General features: G+C 35.3%; 1 protein-coding gene across 1 annotated transcript in view; it reads left to right on the top strand.

The window, feature by feature from the left end:
• OTOGL (otogelin like) overlaps positions 1-15,922 on the top strand; it is a 170,794-nt gene that overhangs the window by 14,468 nt on the left and 140,404 nt on the right. The window contains exons 7-10 of the mRNA XM_005571630.5: positions 5,458-5,579; positions 9,062-9,267; positions 15,149-15,276; positions 15,621-15,727. Of these exons, the coding sequence (XP_005571687.3) occupies positions 5,458-5,579; positions 9,062-9,267; positions 15,149-15,276; positions 15,621-15,727 (563 nt within the window). The remainder of the gene's footprint in view (positions 1-5,457; positions 5,580-9,061; positions 9,268-15,148; positions 15,277-15,620; positions 15,728-15,922) is intronic.

Consider the following 15,922-nt stretch of genomic DNA (forward strand, 5'->3'; position numbering starts at 1 on the left):
AGATTGCAAAGATTTTCTTCCACTCTGTGACTTGTCTGTTTATTCTGTTGATTATTTCTTTTGCTGCATAAAAGCTTTTTAGTTTAATTAAGTCTTGTCTGTTTATATTTGTTTCTGTTGTGTTTGCTTTTGGGTTCTTGGTCATGAATGCTTTGCCTAAGCCAATGTCTAGAAAGCTTTTCCAATGTTATAATCTAGAATTTTTATGGTTTCACATTTAGATTTAAGTATTTGATCCATCCATCTTGAGTAGATTTTTGTATAAGGTGAGAGATAGGATCCAGTTTCATTCTTCCACATGTGGCTAGCCAATTATCCCAGCAACATTTGTTGAATAGAGTGTCCTGTCCCCACTTTATGTTTTTGTTTGCTTTGTCAAAAATCAGTTGGCTGTAAGCATCTGGCTTTATTTCTGGGTTCTCTATTGGTCTATATGACTGTTTTAATACTAGTACCATGCTGTTTTGGCGACTATGGCTTATACTATAGTTTGAAGTCAGGTAATGTAATGCCTCGAGCTTTGTTCTTTTTGCTTAGTCTTGCTTTGGCTATGTGGGCTCTTTTTTGGTTCCATATGAATTTTAGGATTGTTTTTTCTAGTTCTGTGAAGAATGATGGTGATATTTTGATGGGAATTGCATTGAATTTGTAGATTGCTTTTGGCAGTATGGTCATTTTCACAATGTTGATTCTACCCATCGATGAGCATGGGATGTGTTTCTATTTGTTTGTGTTTCTGTGATTTCTTTCAGCAGCGTTTTGTAGTTTTCCTTGTAGAGGTCTTTCACCTCCTTGGTTAAGTATATTCCTAAGTATTTTAATGTTTTTTGCAGCTATTGTAAAAGGGGTTGAGTTCTTGATTTGATTCTCATCTTGGCCACTGTCGGTGTATAGTAGGGCTACTGATTTATACAGATTAATTTTGTATCCTGAAACTTTTAGACCCTGAAACATTTAAGGCTACAAATCTTTGTGACCCAGAAAAGAAGCACAACTCGGTGACTACAGTCAATAATATCTTAATTGTACATTTTTTAATAACTTTAAAAGTGTAATTGGATCGTTTGTAACATAAAGAATAAATGCTTGAAGGGATGCATACGTCCTTCTCCATGATGTGATTATGTAACATTGCATGCCTATATCAACACATCTCCTGTACCCCACAGATATATGTATATACACGTTCGATGTAACCACAAAAATCAAAAATCAAAAACCAAACAAAGTAACAAATGTATTTAAAGTAAAAAAAAAAAAAAGAAATGAGATTTATTGAAAGTTAATTTATGGGGCATAAGAATAAAAATTTAGAGGTCTCTTTAAATAGGGAAGTTGGCGAAATGCATCTTCTGTGCTTACAGGTCTCCTGTTCTTGGTTCTCTCGTTTACTACTCCCCAACCCCTCACTTGTTTTATTGCTTGAACACCCTTTGACCATCTCTTTAAAATGTTCTTGCTCAGTGTCTCACTCTTTTGAGGACTGAGGTATCAATGAGATAACCTGTTCTTTGTTAGTAACACACAATGCTGAACTATGCTTCTGGAGTTAGTAGATATTGTTTCTGCGTGGCCTGGTTTTGAAGAGTAAAATTTGCTTTCAGATAAATACATCAATTTACTTGAAATGTCATATTTCCCCTTGATTATAAAAGCAGTTCACTTCTTTTGTAGAAAATTTGGAAAATTCAGAGAAGTCTGAAAAATGTTAGAATTATCACTTAAGAGTTACCATTGGTTAACAGCTTCATCTATTTCCTTCTCAACATTTTTCCTCTGAATTTTATACATATTTATAAAATTTAAACTATAGTTTTCTGCCCTACACTTTCAATTAACATTATGTCTTCAACTTCCTTCAATGTCAAATATTCTTGATACATCCAAACACAGTTAGCTGTATTTTTTCCAACTTCTGTAATAATTAAATTTGCTTCAAATAATTTAATGATGTCCTATATTGGAAATGTAGATTTTTTTAAAATTATAATTTCAAAGGATATATTGATAAACATTATGATACAGATATCTTTATCTATACCCCCTATTATTTTTTCCACCTTTAAATTCTATTTTATTTTTATGAAAATAATATATGTGTATGGAGAAAGATTTCATCCCAGAATATACAGAAAAAATAGCCTCTGCCTTCTTTCATCTTCTACCCTAGCAGAAGTCTGGCTCTCAAGAGGCAATTACTTCAACTAATTTAGCTGTTTCTTCTAGTTTTTATCTTACACATCAAAATATGCCATTATCTCTTTATTTTTCAAAGTTAGGCCTTATTCCTTCACTTCCTATTATGGAAAATGAGAAATTATCTTAGTTATACCACCCTTCCTGCTCCTAACACACACACACACACACACACACACACACACACACACAGACACACACACACACACACACACACACACACACACACACACACACACTTCCCTTCTCTCCTCCTAACAGAGGAGGAGAGAGAAATTATTTTTGGTTAAATAATTTATCTTTTTTATATTATTGTCACTATGTAAATATTGTTTAGAGCTGATCCCAATAGGTTATGATGATTTTATGTCTCTACTTGTATATTTTTCTAGAGTAAACAGTTATCCCATTTTTTCTTTGCTGCATTCTCTTTACTCCAGTCACTAATATTTTTCCTAACTCTCTCCTTCTATAAAACTCTTCAATACGGTCAGATGCATTAGGCAAGCTATCAGCTTCTCTTTTCCCTCATGAGACAACCCTTCCTCAGTTTTTCCTTCTCATCTTTTAATTCAGACTAGTTACTTTTGAAGTCTACTGTACACCTACCACTGCGGATTTCTTTTCATCATCCTACTGGAGAATTTTATTCTTCTCTCTCCTCAGTTTTCCTCTTTCTTGGTTCCCACCAATGTCTAGTGGTCCTTTAACTTTGTTCATACTAGAGAGATAGGTTCTGAAAAGCTTATTGGATGCTCTGAATATGTGGCCAGTGTTTGTAGTGGTGATTAAGCAAAGACCCATTTCCTCTTTGTTTACTCACTCATTTTAATTGACTGAGTTGGTTCCTGGAAAGGGAAGATACTTTCCTGGAAAGTGTGCATGGGAAGAGAAGTTTTGAAGCCTTGATTTTAATTTAAAAATCACTTTCAGAATTTTAAATCTCAATTCACTCTGATTTCTGATCATTTTGCATATAACCTTACCCAACCTCCAGAAATTTTTACCTCTTTTAATTCCCAGAGTTCTGATATTTTGTAAATATGTGAATTTCTTTTCCCTTTTTTTTTTTTTTTTTTTTTTTTTTTGTGCTGGGCACTTGATAGGATTTTATATTGGAGCTCATATATTGGAGCTGTGGGGTGGAGTGATCCCTTAATTTTATCATTGATTCTTGCCTATTTTCCACCTTTTTCCTTTTCTGTTCTACATTTTGGGGTATTTCTGTCCAATTCTGAGATGTTTATTTTCCCACCTTTCTACTTCAGTTATACATTTCTCCTTTTATATTGTCAGTATTCAATTGTTTTTATTCTTTGAATTTCGTTTTTAGCAACATTTTATTCTCAGTTCAAGGATGGCATATATCATTTTTCTCTCAGAAGATGTCAACTATGTATTTTTAAAGTTTTTGGATTTTTCTAAATTGTTTTTTATTTCTTTGATTCCCTTTCTTTTGTTTATTTGATGTCTTTCATGTCACAGACTTTCATCAAATGACTAATGATTCACGAATATTTGTTCACATTTGAGAATAAGGCTCTAAAAATGAATTGGAAACTCTGGATATATACATGGGGGCTTGTTGAACTAGTGTGAGAGTGAGCAAGGATCTTCTTGTTTCATTAGATAAGCCCCCAGATATTAGTAACTATATGTCTTTTTTTCCATTTTGTTTCCTGAAAGAAGAATCCTCCTATATCTAGTCTGGGGTCATGTGGCTGGATTCCTGGATCCTGAGAACATTTTAGGCCTACTCTTACCTCAGGCTTTTGTACTTGCTATTTCCTTTGCCTAGAATGGTATTCCAGATATCCCATATGGCTTGCTCTCTCTCATACTCCATCTTTACTAGAATTTCATCTTTTCAGCAAGGCCTTCCTTGGTCACTCACTCCGAAATTGCCCCCAGACCTTGACACATACATAGCGTATCCCCTTTCCCTGCTTAATATTTCTCCTTAATGTCATCTAACATAGTATATATTTTAGTTTCACATAGCTATATTTTCTGTTAGCTGTTTTCCTCTAATAGAATACAAGTTTCATGAGGCAGATATTTTGTCTGCTTTGTTGACTGATCTATCCCCAGAACCTAGAACAGTGCCTGGTACATAATAAATGATCAATACAATTTGCTGATTAAGCATAAAACTAATATGCATTAAATTACTACAATATTAAAACTATATTATTGAGGCTGGGCACGGTGACTGACACCTGTAATCCCAGCACTTTGGGAGAGGCCGAGGTGGGTGGATCACTTGAGGTCAGGGGTTTGAGACCAGCCTGGCTGGCTAACATAGTGAAACCCCATCTCCACCAAAAAAATATAAAAGTTAGCCGGTTTGGTGGTACACGCCTATAGCCCCAGCTACTCGGGAGGCTGAGGCATGAGAATCATTTGAAACCAGGAGGCAGAGGTTGCAGGGAGCTGAGATCACACCACTGCACTCCAGCCTGGGTGACAGAGAGAGACTATCTCAAACAAACAAACCCCAAAACCAAACCAAACAAAAAACCCCTATACTATTGATAATTTTTAAAATCACTTTTAGGCTTAGAAAGTTCTTTTCCACCTCTATAGTTGTAATCTCTGTTTTCTTTCAGTTATGTCATGGTTTAGACATTTATACTTTACTTTTTGGACCTTTTGAAATTAATTTTGGTATAGGGTGAAAGAATCTAAGCTTCCTCTTCTCTTTTCTTCCTTGCATTCTTTTTTTTTTAAACTAATTTTCCCGTTAATATTTTGAAAAATAATCTCTCTCTTCCCTAACGTGTCTGGCAATACATAAAAATAAAATCAATTTATTTTTAGTGAGTTCATGGTCACTTTTCAACCTTTAAATATTGCTTTGTGTAGCGCTCCATTCGAAGCTCTGTTTTATGATTCTCTAACTGGTAAAAAATATGGACATAAAAATGACAAACGTGCTTCTTTGTGGTGCTCTACAGTTTTACTATCAGAACTAATTTCTCCCAAAGCATACCATGTACCTTGAGAATATTAACAGCCAACATGTGAAGATTCAAATGGTTCTAAAAATATGCTGATTAATTTGTATTTTAGGAAGTTAATTTTGTTGCCCAATTTCTGAGGTAAATATTTCTTTTCTCTCAGAAATCCCAAATGTAGTTATAGCGTTATAAAGTGTCATGGGACTAATGAAGCTATATGATTGTAAACATACGTTGTGGTTTTAGTAACTCAAATTTGTTATTTGTTCCTATGCTTTCTTTTTGTTTTTCTCCCTTTAAGGTTCATAACAGCCCTAAATGTCTTGGTTCGGTGTATTCTTGTTATCGGTCAATCAGCTTGTTCTTTTCAAACCAAGAGGAAATTCGAATTTATGGTCATGAAATAAAAAAGAATGGAATCAGGTAGGATGTGGGAAACAGTGAAATGTCAATAACACCACAAATTAATAGAATTTCCAAACATCGCATGCTGGAAGTGAACTGTGGAGAGTAGGAAGAGAGAATTTCTTCAACAATACTCTTAAAGGTATAACATACAGACATCAAAACTTCAGAAGGCTCTGAGGCCAACCACATAGTCAGTAGTACAGTAAGTTTACCCTTCCTAATGCTGTGTGCAGAATATAAATATAATATGTTGACATGGGTGGAGATGAGAGTCTGTTTTTTTTTTTTTGTCTGAGAGATTCAAGAGATTATCTTAAGAGTTCAACTCTTGATTCTTTTTGCCTTCTTTCTTAAATATTTTCTTCTTTCTTTAAAGCAGAAAGTTAAAAATCTATTTTCTTTTATTTGGAAAGGATTCTGGAAGTTCTTTCCAAGTTTGTGTGAATGGGGTTTGGGTATCACCTGAGATTTTCCATGGAAGTTCTGACAGACTGAGAGCCAACAACTGCCTGGCCTCGAATAGACCAGAGAGAAGCCCACTTCCGGTTTCCTATCTGCCAAGAACATGACATGAGAATTTGGGGGCAGGGATGTTTCCATATTTGGCAAAAGGTTTTTTTACGTTTTAACCTAGAAATACTGTGGAATAATCTACCTTCCAATCTAAATAATTATAGAGATACTCAATTTTTAATATTTCCTGGCTGGATTATGCCAGAACAAGTAAATTGTAGGCTGGAACAATTCCATTCATCATTCAGAATTCACTAACAAGTGTTTGAGCCATAGGAATACTTTCCAGCACAATGACTTTATCAACCCGTGTTGCTTTTTTTGGGTTTAGATTCCTCAAAAGGCAGCAGGTGGTAGCAGAAAGGGCAGTGGAGAGAGCACCAGGGGAGCCTTGAAACAGCCAGACAACCCAGAGCAGCTTCTCCCCCTGTCTGAGGCTTATTTTCTTGGTCAGCTGGGTTCTGTACTTCTCATTTTCTCATAAAAGAAAGTTTAGGCATTTGAGTAAGAAGATAATACAGTTACCCATGTATTTCCTAGAGCTGAATTTAAATAGCCATTTAGTATTCTCTATATGGAATCTTGGGTAATACAATGAACATTTAAAAATTTGTTATGTTTTGTAAAACAGACTTGCCATTCAGATTGATTTTCAAGAATATTCTTTATTAAAGCAGGGACATAATATTTAATTTTAACTCAGAGAAAGCATTTCTATGAGGATTTCAGATTGTGTGATGGAAAAAGGGTGATCTTATTATTATTCAGCAATATTGCTTATACAAATGCTGTTCCTGGCTTGGGGCCTAACTCATAGCAAATGCTACAGAAATATTTGCCATAATAAAATCAAATATGTGGCTCTGTGCATGAAGCTTTACTTCTCTGGATTTCAGTTCTCTCACCTGTGAAATAAGGAGTTTCAGTACAAATGAATCCCTCAATACTTTTCAGCATTCAGTTCTGCATTCATTTAGGTTTACATTTTAATATTTCCTGCCTAGGTTGCATGTTTTTCTTTGACCTATTGGATATTGTCTAGTTTAAACGATTATCTCCTGTCTCCACTAGCATCCTTCTATGTTATAAACTTCAGGATAATCACAGTTATCCACCTTTATTTTCAAAAACGGAATATTTAACTAAATTTACTGTTAAAGAGACCAAATGACCAAGTGACAAATGACCAAACAAAAAAGTACGCATAATAGTACAACTATACTTCCATAAGATTAGCATTCCATTACTCAGAAATATATTTATAAACATGATTCACTTCTTTTAAGTATAGTTTTTATAAACTTACAAACTTAAAAGAAGTGGTATTTCTTTAATGTTATTTCATATTGACTTTTACTATGAATTCCTCATATTTATAATTTTTAATAAGAATGTATTATGGCAGTAGAGTCTCTTTTATCTATTCTCCAATTTAAACTTTTAGTTATTTTTCTATTTTTGTAAATAATTTTCTGTAAATAAGTATCTGTAAACAAATTTTTTGTGCAAATGGCTACAGATATTTTGAATTGTTTCTTTGGGGATTATCCCTTTGTTAATTAGTATGCTTAATTTTGTAGTTTTTGGTCCATTAAACCATGCTCTTCCTGGAAAGGAACTCACTAATTTGCAATTTTTGAGAGAAACATATGAATATACCTATTAACTACCCATATTATTTACATTATGGTATATATTTTTTGTTTGACACGGCTACCTTTTTAAAAAATATTTTTATTTTTATTTTTGAAATGGAGTCTCATTCCATTGCCCAGGCTGGAGTGCAGTGACGTGATTTCAGCTTACCACAACCTCTGCCTCCCAGGTTCAAGTGATTCTCCTGCCTCAGCCTCCCAAGTACCTGGGACTACAGACACGCGCCACCACGCCCAGCTATTTTTTTTTTTTTTTTTAAGTAGATACTCGATTTCACTATGTTGGCCAGGCTGGTCTTGAACTCCTGACCTTGTGATCCACCCACCTTGGCCTCCCAAAGTGCTGGGATTACAGGCATGAGCCACCGAGCCCGGCTGACATGACTATCTTAATAGAAATGAGTTTTTTCCAATTTCTTCAATTATTAGTACTTACTCTTTTTGACAGTACTGATGGATGAAAGGATAATTGTGTTCTTTCAAAAGTATTCTAGGTGCTTTCAAATATTCAATTGTTTAGTTCTCTTCAGTTACCTTGTATTACCCACTTCCTTTATATGTGCATATGCTTGTGAAAAATGGAAAAATTAGACATTGTATCAGGAGCTTAAATATTTTATGTGACCCTTGTTTAAACAGGCCAAAAGGTATCCAATTAAAAAATTTTGAGTGTCACCTCTATGCAATACTGCATGATAAAGTATATTATATCCCTAATATTGTACTTTGCAGTATTAAAAATGTAAGTTATAATTCATCATCCTTTGATATTTTTTAGAAAACAATGACTCATGTCGAGGCGTCATTTTAAAGATAGAAACTTGTATTTCCTTATAGCCATGTTTAAAATAAAATTAAACAAAATCAGAACTCAAGCATCATGTTCATATATTTTGACGATTGTTCATCCTTACTTCAAAATTGTTGAGCAGTATTTTTAGATCACTTTAAACTCTGGATAAAAAAATAATAAATACACTTAAGCTCTAAGTATTCTAAATAGGCAAGGTTATTTTCCAGATTTAACAAATTGCCAGTATTTAGCAGCTGTGTTTTTGGTTGGTTCAAAGAAGCATCTAATTGTAAGTACAAAATCTAAATCAATATAAGAAAGCAGTATCATTTTTGTTGTTTTTTTTTCAATACTGAAGTTTTCAAAAATGTTGAGATTTTCCAGAGGATGGTTGCTTTGGAGCTCTTGCTGCACAGTTTATTCAATAATTTCAAGTAATCATTTTATTTTAATTATATCTCAGTCGCTTAAAAGTATGTCATCTGTAATTGAGACTTTATCATCATTCTTAGGTAGCTTTTGTTCTGTTTTTCAAGTTTAACATTGCCTCAGACAATTGGACAGGTTTTCATCGAGAAACTAGCTGACTACGTTCTTGTGAAAACAACCTTTGGCTTTTCATTGGCTTGGGATGGGATATCTGGGATCTACCTCAAACTGTCTGAGGACCATAAAGGGAAATCATGTGGCCTATGTGGAAACTACAATGACATTCAATCTGATGATTTCATAATTCTGCAAGGTAAGTGAAGCAGAATAAATGCGTGAGTGCCTTCTAAAGCCTTCTTCTTCCCCTGACCAAGTTGTTTGTACCCAGAAGACTTGTCATAGATTGGGGACAATTTGTGGCTGTCACTTGCCTGCTTTAGTGCTTTTAAGCAAAGGTTGAATAGGAAGATATTTTGGTGTAATTCTTGAAAACCATGAACTAGTTTACCTTTGCTAAATTAGCAGGAAGCACTTACTCACATAACACATTTTAATAGAGCATTTGCTTTGTGTCAGAAGGTTGGGATACCTCTGTATCTGCTGCTTTAGGAACCTGGAATACATCATTGAACAAAACCTTTCATATCTTCAAGTTTATATTCTAGTGATTCAAACCCATTTGGGTCAAATATGTCTATGTTAGGACAAAAATTATTTTTATATCCCTTCTTGATAGGAATAAATTGAATAATTGACAAATAATAGTTTTGCAAAAATAATCAAATGTGAACAGGAAAGTTGAATAGTAACTTGGAAAGGTTTTATGTACCTACTAGATCATCTATTAAATCTAAGTTATGAAACTAAAAGTAAGTAATAAGAAATAGGTTCTGTATCAATTCAGACACTAGTGTGCAATGGCAATAGAATAAGAGAATCACACACCATAATCATGACTTAGGTCCAAACAAAGAAGTGCAATAAAAAAAGAATACTGTTCTTAGTACTGGTGAACTTGGCTTTGAATCTCATTTCAACTTTTATAAGTTCTGTAATTTGAGGAAACTCATTTAATCACTTTTATGCTCAGTTTCTTCAGCTGTAAAATGGGGCTATAATAATTTGGAACTCACAGAGTCATCAGTAATAATAATAATATATCTCGATAATATTTATAACAATAGTTAGTTTGAGCACATAGCTATATTATTCCCAACACTCAGAACATCCTATAAGGTGAGTAGCCTTTTCTTTCCTCTCATTTCCTCTCCTTTCTTTTCTTCTCTTCTTTTCAAGATGAGGTCTTGCTATTTCTTTTCATTAAGATGCGGTCTTGCTGTTTTGTCCAGGCTGGTCTTGAACTCCTGGGCTCAAGTCATCCGCTGGTCTCAGCCTTTCAAGTAGCTGGGACCACAGGTGCACCATTGCGCCCAGCCAGTATTATTTTCTTAATTTTATGATGAGAACACAAGGTGATGTGTCCAATGTAACATAGCTTGTAACTGATACTGTCAGGGTTGGATTACAGACCTGACAGGCTCCCAATCCTATGCTTAGATAAGTTCTTGAGTAATTGCCACTGAAGCTGTAAAGTGCTATGTAATACTTCTGTTTTATATTATAAAATTAATAGAGATGATTTGCCCCTATGTTGTGTTTTAAAGGATGGTGAAAGGACTACATAGAGTGTGGGCTTTGGAGTCAGACTGCATGATTCAAATTCAGCTTTATCACTTATTAAACTTTATAAGTTTAACAAAATAGTAAGAGCATATACTTCATAAGGGTCGCAAGGATTAAATGAGACAATTGTTGTAAAACACTTAGTACAGTACCTGGCACATAGGTAATACTCAATACATTTAATTTAATTTATAGTCATCTCCAAGTATTTCTTCATAAGCCTATAATGGGGCTGAAATAAAAACGTTTGAAAATGTCTCTACATTGCTTTGAGAAGCCTTTATTAAAATGCAAATGTTTTGCTCAAGATAATACATCATCAGGATTAGTTTACTAGTAGCTAGAGTGGAGAGCAGGGCTCCAAAAAGTCAATTTCCTCATATGTAAAATAGAGATAATGATAATGACTCTGGGAGCTTCCCAGCCAGTAAATATTGAACGAGAAAATGTAAATGAAAGTGTTTAAAAATCTCTGAGCACAATACAAATGTATAGTACTGGGATCATCTTGAAATGGTGTTTTGCACCCAGTTGGCATTTGCAATGAGAGGGGTCACAAATTTGGAATCTTGAGACTGTATTAGGAAGTAGGGTTTTGGATGCAGGCAGAATGAGTCAGATGGTAATTGCTGATTTCTTTTTCTTCTGTATCAAAGCTTCATGAAAAAAAAAAAAAAAAAAACTTAGTCCAGTTCTCTGTGTTAGAGTTAGAAAAGACTGCTTTGGGGTAGGCCGGGTGTGGTGGCTCACACCTGTAATCTCAGCACTTTGGAAGGCTGAGGCAGGTGGATCACCTGAGGTCAGGAGTTCAAGATCAGCCCAACCAACATGGTGAAACCCTGTCTCTACTAAAAATACAAAAATTAGCTGGGGGCGTGGTGGCAGACACCTGTAATCCCAGCTACTCGGGAGGCTGAGGCAGGAGAATTGCTTGAACATGGGAGGTAGAGACTGCAGTGAGCAGAGATCATCATGCCACCGTACTCCAGCCTGGACACAGAGCAAGACTGTCTCGAAAAAAAAAAAAAAAGGGAAAGACTGCTGCTTTGGGCAACTCCTCCTGGGATGCCCAGGGAACATGGTATGGAGGTCAGGATAGAAAATAACATCTGCTCTTGTTAGAGGCAGGAAGACTTAGATTTGAGTTAAGGGCCAGACAGACTTATACATTCCAGATAACCTGGAACATAAAATAGTTGTTCACAGTGAGCCAACTGGGCCAGCATGCCCAAGGGTGTCAGTGGATTAGAAGTGGAGGAAGACTGGCAGTAGGCAATTGAACTGAATTATGGCTAAACTGGCAGAAGGCAAGAAGGATTCCGGAAAGTATATGGGAAAGACCTAAGGAAATATTTCAGCTACTTCACAATGTTATTTACTTCACAGTATAAGGCAGAGTAATTTTTTTAAAAACCTGACTTACAAAAACTTTGACAAGAAACTGCCTTTCTATTTCCTCCCATAGTATAATAATGCAAGAAAATAGCTACAGATAAGCAGTATTACCTTTAGCTTTAAGAAGCCTGATATTCTCTTGAAACTCAACCTGTATTTTGCTGATTAGAAGTCTTTAGAGAAAGTGAGTTTGATTGAATGCCACTGAATGCATAGTTTCTTAATGGTGATTAAAATTGCATTTCTCTCTGCATTCCAACTCATCCTTCAGGGATGACTTCACAAAGAAATTAGACTTGTCAGAATTTCTGTACACATAGGAAGAAATATAATTTGTTGTCTAGTTGAGAATTCTGTTTCCATAATTCATGTCTACATCTAGCTATGCGACAATGTAGAAGTCCTGGTCTACTTTCTTTTTTTTTTTCCCAGCATAATAATTAATAATGCCTCCCTTTCTCTCTCAGAAATGTCCCAATATGGACAATAAATTACTCTACTTAGAGCATATTTTATACAAAGTATTTTAATTTTAGTTTAGCAGGCTCCCGCACCACCATTAGATATGGATTTAAAAATCTCCTGATAAACAACTTTTAGGACCCTTGATGCAATATAAAATAGCTAAATACGTGGTTCAAAAGCTGCAATTAAAGTGAACTCTAAGGGATTGGCCAGGTTGTTTAGAAACATTAAAATTCGTATGTAAGCATTGAAATAAGTGGGTTTTTAGAAAATATTTTTGTGTCTTCAGACCTCTAAAAAATGTTTTGAAAGGAAATGTAACTATAAGTGTACTTAAAAAGGACATCAGTTTTTCCATTTTTAAAAAGTATATTATAGCAGGCCCATACTTTCCTCAGTGTGCAACATTTCAGTGATATCAGAGACAAAGCAGCAGGCCAGACAAATTAGAAAGCCCTTGGATTCTTTTTGTGTTTGTTTTTCTTTTTTTCTTTCTTCTCCTTCTCCTTCTCCTTCTCCTTCTCCTTCTCCTCCTTCTCCTTCTCCTTCTCCTTCTCCTTCTCCTTCTCCTTCTCCTTCTCCTTCTCCTTCTTCTTCTTCTTCTTCTTCTTCTTCTTCTTCTTCTTCTTCTTTTTTTTGACAGGGTCTTGCTCTGTCACCCAGGCTGGAGTGCAGTGGCACAATCTTGGCTCACTGTAATCTCCTCCTCCTGGGTTCAAGCAAGTCTTGTGCCTCAGCCTCCTGAGTAGCTGGGACTATAGGCGTGCACCACCATGTCCGGCTAGTTTTTGTATTCTTATTAGAGATGGGGTTTCGCCACGTTGGCCAGGCCGGTCTCGCACTCCTGGCCTCCCTCCTGTGATCCACCCACCTCAACCTTCCAGAGTGCTGGGATTACAGGCGTGAGTCACTGCACCAAGCCCAAAAGCCCTAGGATTCTAATAATCTCTTTAATAAATTTCACAAATTCCCCTATATGTATTCATTCACTTATTTAGCAAATATATTTTGAGTACCTACTATATGCCAGATACTACTCTAGGGATACAACAATAGAACAGCTGAGACAAGCTCTCTTCCTTCATGTAGTATGTATTGTAATGGAAAATAAGATAAACAGAGCTAAATATAATTTTTGTGAGCAATAGCAGCCATGAAAGAATAAAAGTAGAGAAAGAAGGTAAAGAATGATGGAGCAAGTGTGTGATTGGTGCTAGTCTAGATCACATGGCAGAGAAAAGAGTACATTAAACAGAGGCCTACATCAAGTAAGGGAGGCAACAGTGAGAAGATTTTAGGAAAGAGTGGTTTTGAAGGAGGAAGAACAACAGCAAGTGTTCTGAGGTGGGAATGAGTTTGAGTGTTTGAAGAACAGCACAAAGTCAATATGACTGGAGTAGGTTGAGCAAGAAAAGGTGCAGAAGATACAGGAAGAGCAGAGCGGGGTGGGAGTAAGGGGAGAACAGGGTCCAGCTCATGCAAAGTCTGCTAGGCTATGGTAAAGTTTAAGATTTTACACCAAGAGAGCAAAGCATTCTTACATATATTAAAGTCCCTCATCTTCCCAGTGTTTGGTAACACATTATTTTTCTACTTTGAAGCTATTCAGAGAGAGTGGCAAACATTTGGCTTGAGATTTCTGACTCTAGTGGTGCAATAGATTGTCATCAGTTGTTGACTTGTGACCATGCCAATCTAGGTGGTGGAGAACTCCAACCTCAAATCTGAAGTCTGTCTTACATGGGACTTTGAGATGTCATCTTGTTTGGTTTTGCCGAGTCTTTGAGGTTTGAGATTTAGCCTTTGTCTGAATGGAGAAGGGGAAGGATTAATTTTTGCATCATTCCCTGAACTACTCAGGTAGAGAGACAACTTAAAAACTTGATTTAGAACAGAGAGCACTCTGTTACGGAGTCAGAGCACTCACTACCAAATATCTGTTTGTTGTTCATTGTTGCCCACACATTAACTCCTGAATCTTGCCTGAGATGAATGCTGGATTAGCTTCCATATTCTCAATAGGGATGTCTTTCCTGAACATGTTTCAAAACACTGTTCATCATATTTAGATGACATAGATACGCTTCGTAGTCTTCTCTTCTATTGATGTGTTTTCTAGTCTTTCATTGTCTATGTGACTGTCCTCTGAAATGTCCCAAAGAATTTGACAACTTTTTTTGTGCGGACCCTCCCCACCAAATATAACTGCAATTTTAATAAGGTTCTTACTAATATTAAATATAATGAGAGAGCTGTCTGATAATTCTTGCACTATTATTTATGTTTTTTCATTTTACACATATTTTTTCTCCTTTCAACAGTACTGATTGAACACTGGCGATTAACGCTTCACCAGTGTGTACACTGTACTCACTCACCTTCAGTCCTTCCCTATGTTGTTTGAATGCAGTTTCCTTTTTCTTTCCAATGGAACCAACTTTTATTTGGTACCCACATTTTTTTCAATTTGTTTTTATTATGTTAAAGTAATAAAGGTTTAGATATTAATATCTAATATCACATTGGTAATTATAAGGTTACTGAGTTTAATGTTTTGACCAGGAAGTTTGTGTTGAAGAACCATGTCTATGTTTGTGGAAAATGATATGATCACACCTGTTTGTGTGTGTGTGTGTGCTTGTGTGAAATAGAGGACTATACAGAAGACATCGCTATGTTTGCAAATAGTTGGTCGGTGCAAACTCCAGATGACACCAAATGTGTACGCACACCCTCAGATTTTCCAAATCCGTGCTCCAGTGGAATGCCAGCATTTGAGGTAAATTTGATGTGAGAAATGTGGGCATGTCAGACAGAATACATGTATATCTTATTTGTATAATTAGTTAGGCATTTTAGTGTAAACAATGTAATTTGAAAATATTATATCAAGGAAATGTAATAGGAAATCACTTCAATTTTAGAAATAGTGAATGTAGTGAATTTCATAAATGCAGTACTCATGAAAATAATGTAGTTAGAAAAATGTTGGTTAAAATGTATGAGTTACCATCTTTTTCCTTGTGAGAATTGAAAATTTTGCAAATAGATGTGTAAAAATAGTAGAAGACTATACGCATACCATGAAATATATTCTAGTGACTGGCATCTTTTTTTGCACAGGCAATCTTCTTCAAGTGTCAGATACTGTTGCAGTTTCCTTTTCTGAGCTGCCATGAGTATATTGATCCGTATTTATATATTGCCAGCTGTGTTAATGATCTTTGCAAGTAAGCAAAATGATTTGTAGTTGTAATAAAATTTTCTTTATGCAAAAAGACGACCCACAGCCACTTCTGGTACTTAACCATTTCAACTGATCACAAAATATTATGGGAAATGTAAAACATAAACTACAAACAGCTATTAAAAGTTTGCTATATAACAGTCACAGTCTAATTTTTTTTTATTGATACATAGTAAAT

Source organism: Macaca fascicularis, chromosome 11, assembly GCF_037993035.2.
Source record: "Macaca fascicularis isolate 582-1 chromosome 11, T2T-MFA8v1.1".
NCBI lineage: Eukaryota > Metazoa > Chordata > Mammalia > Primates > Cercopithecidae > Macaca > Macaca fascicularis.